Raw genomic sequence first — 13,712 nt, forward strand, 5'->3', positions numbered from 1 at the left:
AAGGGCACAAAACCCAACAAACTCCCACTTGCCCTTTTAAAAAAATGGGACATGTTTCTCAAAACCATTCATTATACATGCTTCACAATTATGCTCTCTACTTATATCTTTGTAAAGGGATATGAAAGATTGTTTTCCAACGCTATCTTCATCATCTTCACATCACGCATTCGCCACACATCCTCGATAATGTTGTACTTTCTCTCCATATGCTTTGCTCTTTTGTAGCTTCGAGGTTCTTTCGAATTTGCTATTTCCTCATTACTGTCACTAGACACAATGAGTGATTTATCCATTTTCTGAATAACACTGAGATCCGTATAGAACTTCCTCAGCCAGACTATTTCCTCAGCTACCATAGACGTAGCTATGTACTCAGCCTCAAAGGTGGTTACTGAAATGGTAGATAGCCTAACGTTTCTCCAAATCATAGCTACTGAGATGCCAGACAACCTATCGCTTATCCAAATCATAGCTCCACCCCTAAGAGTAAACACATTTTTCAGAAATAGACTTCCTATCATCAACATCAGTCTAAAATATGAATCTATGTAGCCTAACAGGTTCAAAGATACTCCTAAAAAGACTAACATATAGTCTCCAGTCCATCAAAGATACCGACCTCCATCTATTGTTCTTTTCCAAGGTTTTATCGGCACTTGCTCACCACTCCCACTACATAGCAGATCTCCAATCCCAGCACACAACATAGCATGCATTAGACTTCTAATTACAATTGCATAAGGAATTCGTTACATCTTTTCTTTCTCTTGACGAGTCTGTGGAGACTGTTTCTTAGAAAAATAAATTCCATCTCAAGACGCTAAACATTCTTTCTCGAAGTTTGTTACAGAGTAACGAGCAAGCACCTCACCTAAGTAGGTCGCTTGAGTTAGAGCCAAAATCCAGTTCTTTCTATCACTGATGATCTGGATGCAAAGAACACGACTTGCTACAACGAAATATGGAATTTCTTTTCTAGCCAATTCTTGTTGTCTGATAATTTCTTGACATTGTTTCCAATGAGTAAGATATCATCTACATAAAGGATTAAGAACACCACAATGTATTTTTCCCTAAGTTGTTAAACATAAGGATCAACTACATTTTGTTCAAAAACACGGGTCTTAATGTTTCAATTTAACTTTAAGTTCCAGGAGCGCAAAGCTTGTTTAAGCCCATAGATTGACCTACTCAGCTTGCCTACTTTCTTGTCCAACTACTTTAAATCCTTTTGATTGATCCATGTAAATGGTCTCATCAAGATAGCCATAAAAAATGCTTCTTTGATGTCCATTTTATTTATCTCTTAATCAAGAGTTGTGGCTATGGATAAGAGTATACTAGAAGAATTTAAACATGGATACCAAAGAAAAAGTTTTCCCTAATTCAACTTTCTATCTCTGCCATGAGTCGAGCCTTAAATGTCTCGACCTTTCCATCAGCTCTCTTTTTCTTCTTATAGATCCACTTGCACCCCATGTGACTAAAGTCCAATGGCACATCTACAAGATCTTAGACAAATTTAAAGTACTTAGACTCAATTTCCTAGTACTTGGTTTCAAGTCAAAGATCCCTTTCAGACTTACCCATTGCCTATTTAAAGGCCAATAGATCATTGTTACTTGTGTCCAAAACCAGCTTGTGGGTTTCACTATCCATTTCATAGGTATCGGGTTCCGAGAAACCCTCCCACTATGACGAGGCACCGTAACCTTCTGACTTGGATTAGTGGTTTCTAAATCTACCTTGTTTTCATCGAATTGTGTCTGTGAGGATAGAACAATAGTTGATCGTTTTTTCATCTAATACTATTTTACTATGATGCTTGAAATTCATTATGTTGTCGTTATCCAAAAAAGTAGCATTTGTAGAGCCAAATACTTTCTTGTCTACTAGACTATAAAACAGACCACACTGAGTACCTTTAGAATAGCCAACAAACAAGCAAGCATATGTTTGTTGTTCTAGCTTTCCTACCTTTTTCCTCAGGACATAAATAGGACACCCCCAAGTTCCATAATGACGTAAACCATGTTCACGACCATTCCATAATTCTAGTGGTGTCTTGGAGACATCTTTGAGATGGTACAACATTTAAAAAATGTCACATGCGATCTAGGTAGTATGTCTCCAAAAAATATCTGGGTAAGAAATTGGTAGAGTTGAATAGTTTATCATAGAACACACATTTTCATAAACACGTGATTCACACCGCTCAGCAACACCATTCTATTGCGAAGTCCTTGGGGCAGTTGCTTTAGAAAATTATCCAAGTTCAATTAAATGATCTTGGTTCTAATTATCCAAATATCCTTCACCCCTATCAGTTCGCAAGATCTTTAACGTTTTACCCAATTCAGTTTTACAGACATAGCAATGAATTCTTTGAACTTCTTAACAAATTCTCAGAATTCATATGCTTTAGGTACTTACATGAGTCTCTAGATCAATCATCCATGAAGGTGACGAAATACTCATAACCACCCATTGCTTGAAAATGCATTTTTCCCTAGACATTTGAACATACTAGCCCTGGTGGTTCTTTGGCCCTTTCTCCTATCACAGAGAATGGACGCTTTGTCATTTTGCCCTCGAAATTAGATTCACAAATAGGTAGGTCACTGTAGGTGAGTTCCCTCAAAGACCTAGCCTTTGCTAGTCTTTGAATCCTGTGATAGAAAATATGACCAAAGCGAAGATGCCAAAGGTATGTCATTTCTAACGTTATTGACATTTTGTCGCTTATAGTCCTAGAATTAGTTATCTTAAACAACTCATTATTTAAAACATGGGGTTCGTTTAGTTTCAATAGGTATAGCTTGTTTTTTCATACATCCACCCCAAAATTCACATCCATTGAAAGAAATAGGAGCTTATTACTTGTGAAAGTAACTACAAATTGTTGTTGATGTAATAAGAAAAACTGAAATTAAAATTTCTATTGAAAATCAAAATAAAATAAAAATTGTATTAAAATAATATATTTATTTTCAAAATTCATTCAAGCTTATCCTTTTACCTTGTTTGATATGAACAACCCTTGATGGATTCCAAGCTTTAGCTTTTTATCCTTCATGGCTTTCCCAATGCTAAAATGTTGTAAAAAGGTACATGCATGTTTAGTAGATTTTGATTCAGTGATCCAAAACCGAAGTATCATCCTCTAAAATCACATGCATCCAAGACAAATTTGTTATCTTGGGTTCCATATGCCTTAAGTGCCGAGAAATCTTGTTCCAATTCCCAATCTCCTTGTAGTTGGAAACACTCCCCTTTTTTGTGTACTTATAATCAGGCCTTGCTCCAAGATGCTTTGCAGCATTTGGTGCCTTGCCAGTGGACTTTTTGTTCCTGTTGTTTGAATTTCTTGCTCATTTTCTCTTTGAAGAAGAAGCTTAAAGCATCTTCTCCTTGAGCTTATTTAGTAGTATTAGCATCATTTCATTTGCTCGAACCACCATCAACAATCCTCTTTGAAGGAATTTTTTATCGTTGCATAGGAAAAATAGGAATATCTTTGATTATCACAAACTCGATGTTGTCCATAATCAATACCATGTTGATGTTGGACAAACATTTCATGAGGTTCTCACCATAGAATAACCTTTTAGAGATTAGAGAGAGTATGAGGTGGGAAGCCTAGAGCTATGATTATCAACTAAGTAGAAATCAATGCATTGCTTGACAAACATTTATTCATTAAATTTTTAGAAATAGCATAACATACAAAATGCTTTGAGATAAGCAAAATATTAAAACACTTATCTTCAATTTCTTAGGTACTTTAACTAGCTATGAACCCATGTGTTCCGATAGGGGAGAGTCACAAATATTCACTTAGTTAAATAGAGAAACATCTCAATTAATAAAACGACATAGACTTTTATTAACTACCTATTTCATCCGATCAAAGTAATGAAAATCCATGTGTCCCGGTAGGCGAGAGTCACAAATATTTCTTACTTTAAGAGTTTGACCCACAGTTTCGATTATTATAGACTTAATTCCTATAGTCACCGTAGGGATGAGTCTATAGAAGGTTCATCTATAACCATCTATCCTAATAAATTTAACCATGTTAAGAAGTCCAGTGAACAACTTCCGTAGGGAGATGAAATCAAAGCGCCATGAGACCCCACTGAACTCTAACCTTGTTAAATCAACGGGGGAGATGGAATTCAAATTTTTAAAACTCATTATTTAATATTTTAGTATTTTATTCTTTTTAAAAAATATCAGCTTAGGTTTGCCAAATTATCAAAATAATTAATAAACCAACTTAGGTTTGCCAGATTATTAAAATAATCAATAAACCAACTTAGGTTTGTCAAATTAATAAAACATAGTTTATAATTTTTTCATTAATTCTAAATTTACCATTGAAATTTAATCCAAAAATTAGAATTAATTTGTTTCTAATCAATTATTAGGTCTAACTAATACAATTAAGTCCAACTTAGGTAAATGGGTCTTAACAATTCAAACTTGCATGGAGGAGAGCTGAGTTCAGTATGTCGGATCCACTACTAAGGCTTCCTAACTTCCACACAAAGCCCAAAAAGACAAGAACTTGAACCTTTGTTTTATTAATTGTTATTCAATTGATTAGGCCGAATCTAGGGCTTTTTTGGGATAACTTTTACTTTTGGACACTAGAAGAAGAGAAGTACAAGTTTGAGCTTTTGAATTAGTGTTTGGATTTATGTTTTAAAAGAGCTTTTTTTTTCATCAAAGAGCTTTTCAAAGTGTTTGGTAAGTACAATATAAAAGCTCTTAGAAAATAATATATGTTGATTTTGTCCATGAAAATAACAATAATATTTTTTTTTTTGCAATCATAAAAAATAAAAATAATAATATAAGAAAAATTAACCATGTGCATAAAACTGAATCTGGGATTTATTACATAATCATAAAAAAAAAATACTCATGTTTATCTAAGCATGAGTTCAACTGTGATTTTATCACGAATAACTCCCATTTCACTCTCATATCTTGCTAAGTTAATATTTGGTTCATCGTCATTTACAAAATCATCATTTACTTCATCACAAGATGGGAACTCTATGTCATTAATGGTCTCCCTCCTGATAAAATTATGCAAAGCCATTGAAGCGGTAACAATAGCTAATTGTTTATCAAACTTATAATTTGGCATTCGATGCAAAATTTCCCATCGTGCTTTCCATACACCAAAACAACATTCGATAACACTATGCAATGATGAATGAGCGTGGTTAAATACTTGTTTAGAGCCACTAGGTTGACTACCTTGTTGAAATTGAGGAATATGGTATATTTTCCCTTTATATGTAGCTAAATAACCTTTCATATTTGAATACCCTGCATCAACTAAGTAATACTTACCTGCAATAAAAAAAAATTGTTATTTTTAAAAAAGTTCAAATCATAATCACAAAAATAATATAAATGATTACAACATACCATTGGGTGGTTTAGGAAAATTAAGATGTGTATTTCTTAATGCTTCAAGAAATATACGAGTATCATGTGCTGTTCCTTCCCATCCTGCCCATACAAATGTGAATAGCATATCAAATCCACATACAGCCATAATATTTTGTGTAGGATAACCCTTTCTTCCAATGTATGGTATTTGTTTATCTACTGGAAGTGAAACTCGAACATGTGTTCCGTCTATTGCTCCAATACAATTCTTAATAACAATTTGATAAAAATTATAAAATAAAAAAACTACATAGGGAGTTAAAATATATATATATGAAGATGGCGTATTCATACCTTAAAGTATGGCCAATATCTAGGATTGTTTCGTATATAATATGGGACTTCGTCAAAATTTTCAGGTGGTCTAATTTCATCCAAAGCAAGCATACTCATTTTTTCCAATACATTTTAAAATTGTCTACTAATAGTTTCACCTGAATGCTGAAAATGCTCTTGAATCATTCTATTTCATGCACCATGTCCTAAAATCATCATAAACATACGAACTAACTCTTCTAGTCTCACACTTTTACTAGATTTTAGCCCATAACTTCTCATTATATCACATAGTTTACTGTGGATGCTCAATATTCCACGCTCTTAAAAGATCAAAGACGCGCGCTAAGGTCCCATAAAGGCCTAAATAAAGGCCTAAGTGAGTGTTAGATCCACCGCCTCGCTCGACCGCACCCAGGCGCGAGGCCATGTCCATGTCGCCTCGTCCACGCGAGGCCACGCCCGAGGCCCAGCCGCGAGGCCATGTCCCTGTCGCCTCGTCCACGCGAGGCCACGCCTGAGGCCCAGCCGCGAGGCCGTGTCCCTGCCGCCTCTTCCACGCGAGGCCACACCCGAGGCCCAGCCGCGAGGTCGTGTCCCTGCCGCCTCGTCCACGCGAGGCCGTGTCCCTGCCGCCTTGTCCACGCGATGCCACGCCCGAGGCCCAGCCGCGAGACCGTGTCCCTGCCTCCTCTTCCACGCCCGAGGCCCAGCCACGAGGCCGTGTCCCTGCCGCCTCACCCATGCAAGGCCATGGTGCCTCGGTCGTGCGAGGCCCTCGTCCTGGCCCAGCCGCGAGGCTGTCCCACCCTCTCGGCATCTCGTGAAGGACTCTCCCAAAGAGCTACGCGTGTGAGACAACGTCACCCTGATGGATCTCGTCCCAAGGCCCCGCGTGCATAATGACAGTGGTCGAGGTGGCCCACGAGAGACAAAAAGAGTACGAACAAGGTACCTGAAAAGGGGTACGTACATGCCTGCTAGGATCAGGGGACGGGCCTGACACCTATGCCCGACAAGTAGTGGCGGTTGGGAATGGTACGAAGAGTGGCTACACCACCACCACGTCTCTGACACCCATACAAAGCGAGTGGTGGAGTCATGACCGGGTACAAAAGCTGAGGTGCTCCCATGGATTCTGATTGTGTACCAGAGCCGATACCACTACACCTGATACCACTCCCCTGATAGTGTACTTGTGCACAGATTGGTCCCCTGGACCACAATGTATCAGGGGCCATTAGAGCCCACTATAAAATGGACTCCACTTCCATCTGGGGGGGGGGGGGGGTTGGAAAATTTACTGTAGCAAGTGCCCCATAGTGAATGAAAAACTGATTTCACCATTGTTCTTCTGCAATTGTTCTTAGAGTTGATACTTAAATTTCTAAGGCTTTTCTATTGATAATCTTTATCTTGCAATTCTTTCCAACTTAACTTAGTTGACGAGTTCTCACCGTCAACATTTACAAAAAACATGCTTTTCCATTCGAAAGATCTCATGACATCGTCGACCATTTCCATCAAGTATTTCCATCATAAATTTCCAACCAGTGTGAGGTGAATTTCTACATGGTTCCTTAACCAAAAAATTATTATGATAATATACCGAGGTTCTTGCAACAACAATGACAAGTTCATCAATTTCCATTTCTTCTAGAATAGCTTGTTGTATATATTCTTCATTCATGTCTTATAAATTTGTGTCACTATCCATTCTGTATTTGAAAAAATGTACATAATTTTTATTTATAAGATAAATGAGTGTGATACACTTTAAAAAAGATAAATATGTAAACATATAATATAAAGTTGTATTATTTTAGATTATATAAAATAAAAAAGATAATTAAACAAAATTTAAAAAAACATATCGTGTCTTTCATAAATATTAAATTCAAGAAACAAAACAAACCACATTGTTCAAGAAATAAACAAACCACAATTTTCGAAAAGAAAAAAAAAATCTAACTTAGAAATCGAACTCTTGTTCTTTTAACCATTCAATTTGATATTTAGGCTCCTTCAAAGCTACAAAAATTTCTCTATTTGCTTTCTTTGTGAACAAAGAAGTACCAACTTTGAAAAGAGGGCTCATTGGTTCACAACCTGGAAGTGTAACTAACTTATCAATCACTTCTTGAACACTACATCCCGGTGGATCAGTACATATGTATGAACTCCTATTTTTGATCACCTCACAAATCTCATCAAGTTGTTTGGACAACTTTGATGTTGTAGAATTATTCTTTTTTCCCTTCTTAAATTGCATCCTATTTGGACCAAGTAATTAGTCTCTTTTATCATTGGCTCACCCACTCCCTCATGATCACTTTCCTCCAAATTCTCATCAATCTCTATATCATTATGATCCTCGGTGTATAAAGGAGGTAGTGAACTAGAGGTTGGTGCCCAAGCTCTAGCTCCTGTAGCAGTAACATCTCTAAACAACTCATCCAGCTTGAAAGAATGTTCTAAACCTCTCACTCGAAATTTAGCAGCATCCGGATATTTCTGTTGATGATTTATTAATTAGGAAACAAAATAATAAGATTATTAATTATAAAAAATCATAATTATAAGAGCTTTGTACAGAAACCTACTTGTAACTTTGCCTCCCACCTTCATCTGGAGCATCTGTATGTCCCAACCAAGTCCAGTCTCTCCTCTAAGTAATGAATCCCATAGTTTCCACTCTTTTTTAACATTATCCCAATGATTTTTCATTTGTTTTCGATCATAATTTATTTTTGTTGCGAGATTAAATTTTTCAATAAAAATTTTCCAACCTAATTTGTTCAAATGTGATCCATTTCTATTACCTGCTCTCACTTGTTTTACAGCTAAATCAATCCATTTCTCATGTGTTGGTGGATCCCAAATTGCTTTTCATTTTCCTTGTGTTACCTCACTCTCACTCGCCATTCTATTTTAAAAAAAAGTTTCATATAAGAAATACAGACTAACGTAAAATAATAATATACACACATAATATTTTTTTTTTCAAAAGGAGATACTTTCAATATGTGAATCAAATTTAATTATATCATTGTACTGTATTATTCAAACAATTTCATCCCGAGCATGCATGTTTTCTCTTTTTCAAATACAATAATAAATAAAAGTCAGTGGTTTAGGGTAGTTCTTTTTTTTTTAATAATACATATATAATAATAATAATAATTAATACGAGCATAAATGATAGATTGGACAAAGAATAAAAAGGTAATAATGATTTAGAATAATATACCATTTTCAATATATGTTTTCTCTGGTTGAATTACATGTTATATACGTATATGCCACATTTGATAACAAGAAATAAATATCTAATTATAATATAACAAGATTTAAACAAAAATGAACAACCAAAATTTCAAATAGAATATTATAATACAAAAAAAAAATCTAAATATGGTTAGGGAATTAGTTTCTATTTATAAAATAAACAAAAAAAATCAAACAAATAATAAATGCTACCATTTTTTTGAAATTTAAACTTACAAATGATTTGTTTCTCCAAGAAAAAAAAATTAAAGACGATTTGCAGAAAAAATTGAATACGATTAGCAAAAAAAATAAATAAAAAAAATTACTGACCTTGAATTTTTGTCGATGAAAAAATGACAGAGTTTGTTTTGAAAATAGCTGCTACAAATGAAAAGTAGAGAAAATTATATTATATTTTGGATGAAGAAACCAGACAAAATAGATCAAAGAAATTACTAACCTTCAATTTTTTTTTGATGAAGAAATGGCTGCTGATTTCTTTTTTTAATAAAAATGGCAGCTAGGTTTTTATTGTGAGATGAATGAAATATGTGTGTGATATATCGTAATATATAATTAAGGATAAGGATGTAATTTAAATTTTTTCTTTCATAAAAAAATGGGTAAAATAGGAATTATGAAAGTTTCATTAAAACAATAAAACAGCTTCCCGTGTTTTTTTTTAAAAGCTCTTCCTAGAAAAGCTGGTGAGTCATTACTTCTCTAGAAAGCTCTTCTAAATTAAAGAAGCTCTTTTCATGTATCATCCAAACACACTTGAAAGTTACTTTGAGATCACAAAAGCTCTTTTAAAGTCATGCCAAACAGGGCCCTAGTAATGCAAAGCAAATGGGCTTTCACAAGTGGAATCACTCACAAGAGAGGAATTTAAACTTTACATGTTCAATTAGGCCCAAATAAAACCTAACATTTTATGAAAGTTTTATTTGAGTTTTCCCACATTTTTCAAACACAAAAAAAAATGAGTCATCATTATACTTATATTTAAAACTCAAATGCAAAAAATATCTTAATAATGATGCTTGATATGTTAATAATTAGATGGGTCTAACATGTTACTCTATAAGCATGTATTATTAAATTATGTAAATATACCACAACAATATACTATTTTGCAAAATATCATAATTAATTAACATAGAATTCATCAGACAAAATTCAATATAATTAATTAAATAAATTGTAAAATATTAAATTAATTAAAATAGAATTTATCAAACAAAATTCAATTTTAAATAATTAATTTAAACTAGGTTGTTAAGTTGTTAGGAATGACAAGATATTTTATTTTTAAATACTTTAACCAATTTTAAAATATCAAAATATCTTTTACCCAAATTTAAAATATCTATAATTATCTGATAATCAATTTCAAATATTTTAAATAATAAAAATATTTTGAATAATCAGATAACTAATTTTAATATTTCATGTATAACATAATAAAAAATATCATAAAATATCTTGATTATCAGATAACCAATTCAATATCTAAAATAATCAGATAATCAATTTTAAATTTTTTAAACTTAACTGGACAAAATATCCAATTTCAAAAAATAAAAATTTTAAAAAAATTATTATTTTTTGTGAAAAAGCTCGTTGCGGGCCCGCGCGGGTCTACTGTACGGTCCCGGAGGCTTTTTCATGTGTGCCTGGCACGCATACTACCCAATCAGTCCAAAAAAGACAAATTTTAAAAATCTATGCAGTTTTTCAATCCCAAAACAAGCCAAAAACAACCAAATTATTGCTAAATTTACATAACAAAACATAAACATGCACCAATAACATGTACCGTCCAATTGACACGCTAACATACCAATAAATTTCATACATGTTCATTCATAAAAAATAAAAAATAAAAACTAGCAACTTATGGCTCTGAGAACAATTGTAGGATATACATATTGCAGGATCTTTATTTATTTTCATGCGATTTACATATTATCAAACAAACAGGCAAATTCCTATAAGATGCTCCTATGAAATTGATACAAATACTGAGTAAAGTAAAAACTTACATTACGCAGCGAAACTGGAACAACTCCTTCCTTTAATCTCTCTAACCCTTGATTCCTTTTTGTAGCAGAGTATTATCAAGAAATTGAACTAGATCAGCAACACAGTCTTCCTCACCAAGTCTTTGATCAACCTAGAATTAGTGCAGGCTGGTTCTCAACACATGAGATAGAGATCTAGAAGAGAAGAAGATATAGTGGCTAAGAAATGATTAGATTGTCTAGGTTTTCACTTACCCAATCAATCAATTGAGACTTGCATATGAATACCCTAGATATCATATTCCTTGTATAGACAACTTAATGGACTTTATTTAAATTTAAATTAATTAAAATAATAAACAAAAAGATAAAAGTCTTGGGCTCCCACAAATGGACTTGGGCCCAATCTCTTTGTTTTGAATTTAAATTCCAATTTGGCCTAAATTCAAAACCTTTTATTAATTAATTAAATAAATAAATAAATATTTATTCAAATTAATTAATTATAATTTGAAACTTGATTTAATATTATTTATTTATATTGACACCAATATATCAATATTAATAAATTTACCCAAATATTCTCTTTTATTCTCTAAATCTCGTATCTCTATAATTTTTCCAAAATTGACCTAGTCAGCTTTAAAAATCATAATTGATAATTAAATTAATTAATTGAGACATTCTAGATGATTTACTCAAAGATGATGCAGGGACCATGGATCCATGAAATCAAGCTCCAATAAGTTAACGTGAATTTATTTACGAATAATTTCACTACCTTATTAATTCCTCGTGACTCCACTATAGACTCGGAATTGAACTCTTGAATTCATAGAACGTATTTTCCAAACCATAAATATGTTATCAATTGTTATAACTATTACAGGCATTCAATCCTCTATTGATGACTTACTAACGAGCTGAGTGCAAATTACCATTTTACCCCTCATCGGTATTTTATCCCTAACTCCCACTAAGTTCCTTATAAATGATATTTATGTGAACTTAATCACAGAAATTGGATCTCAATCATTTAACCTTTTAAACAAAACAATTAATGAAATCATCTTTTCACTTCTCATACAGAAGTTATAGATCTCATATCTATGAATAATACTCCTAAGGATTACGTGCCCGCGGAGCAATAATGAGTTCTTGACTTCCAAATGGTGAAAAGTATAAAACCTGAGCCACCTGTACTCGGGTCCAAGCCTTGGGTTGCCTAAACATAAGCATCACATAAACCTAAGTATCCTAAGAGCAGAGAACTCAACTTATTTTCCGAGGATTGTATGTCCGCGGAGCAATTTAAGCTCCTAGCTTCCAAAAAGGACAAAGGTATAAAACCTGAGTCGCGTGTACTCGGGTCCAAGCCTTAAGTTGCTAGAAACTTAAGCAGCCCCAAGTAACCTATACTCGGAGAAAAGTCTAAAGTTATCGTAACCTTAGCAAAAATACCACGAGTAGCCAATACTCAACGCCCCAAGTAGCCTATACTCAGAGGCAAGTCTAAAGTTACCGTGACCTTAGCAAAAAGACCCAAGTCTCCCAGATCGGGCACATAAACTAGGGAACTCAATGTAACTTCTCGAGGACCAAGTGCCTTTGAAACAACACTAAGTTCCCAACATTCGAAGTTGTTTTGGTCTTCCAAGTCTCGAGTCGCCTAGACTCGGGGTACAAGCATCAAGTTTCCCAAACTTGGTAATAACCTAAAGTTATTTCCCAAGGACTAAGCGTTAGGAAGCCAAAAGCTTATGGAATGCACAAGACCCGAGTCACCTGGACTCGAGCACAAGTCCCAGGTTGTTTAAACTAGGGAAACCAAGACCTGAGTCTCATGAGACTAAGGCCCATAGATGGTGGACAAAACAAGGTTAAACAAATCAATCTTTTTCATGATATCGTGTTACGATTAAAAGTTGGAAGGAAAATCTTGTAAATTTTAATTCCAATTTGTAGTATTACTAAACGATGTTTAAAAATGTGTTAAGTGAAAAGGCAAAGAAGGAAAGTAAATAGAGCAAGCAAAAGCCACTCTAATAAATTAAATATACACATTCGTGCTCGGGAGCTCGAGCATTAATTTGTTTATACCACAGAAAAAGGGAAGAGATTGCATGCAGGCCTATTTACAACTAAGAATAGAAAAACTACAAAGAGGCGGCTTAGATCTCGCCAGGGGGACCTTCTCGACAATCACTATGATGGGATCGGCCTCGAGAATTTGACCAACCTCCAGAGTAGCCTGAACAGCAACAACAGCGACCTCCTTCGCACGAAGGCGCTCTTCAAAGAGCAGCCTCGTGTTGGGATCATCGGTTATGGCCAGATCCATCTCCTTGTTTCTCAACCAGGTGACATAGAATGTGTCCTCGACGAGCAACTCGACCGCTTTTTTGAGTTCATCGATGTTGTGTCGAAGCTCATTCACTTCTGATGTAGCTACTTGAGCTTTCTCTACTGCTTTGGAGGCTTCTTCTCGGGCCTCGGTGACCTCATTCGCAGCTTTGGTGGCTGCCTCCCAAGCAACTCTGGCATCCTCCAACGCCTTAGTCACGACCTCCTCGGTGGCTTTGCAGTGACAGGTTCCCTCCTCCATCAGCTTGGATGAGAGATCCTCCACATCTTTGACTCCAGACTGCTCCTCGACAACCTGTGTCTCTA

General features: G+C 34.7%; 1 protein-coding gene across 1 annotated transcript; it reads right to left on the reverse strand.

Moving 5' to 3' along the window:
* Positions 1-4,936: 4,936 nt before the first annotated feature.
* LOC133832447 (uncharacterized) lies at positions 4,937-5,865 on the reverse strand. The gene is made up of 3 exons (XM_062262789.1): positions 5,767-5,865; positions 5,449-5,680; positions 4,937-5,370 (listed from the first exon to the last, which is right to left on the reverse strand). The coding sequence occupies exons 1-3, from the start codon at positions 5,863-5,865 to the stop codon at positions 4,937-4,939; spliced, it is 765 nt and encodes a 254-aa protein (XP_062118773.1).
* Positions 5,866-13,712: the final 7,847 nt, after the last annotated feature.

The sequence above is a fragment of the Humulus lupulus genome, chromosome 4, assembly GCF_963169125.1.
Source record: "Humulus lupulus chromosome 4, drHumLupu1.1, whole genome shotgun sequence".
NCBI classification, from domain to species: domain Eukaryota; kingdom Viridiplantae; phylum Streptophyta; class Magnoliopsida; order Rosales; family Cannabaceae; genus Humulus; species Humulus lupulus.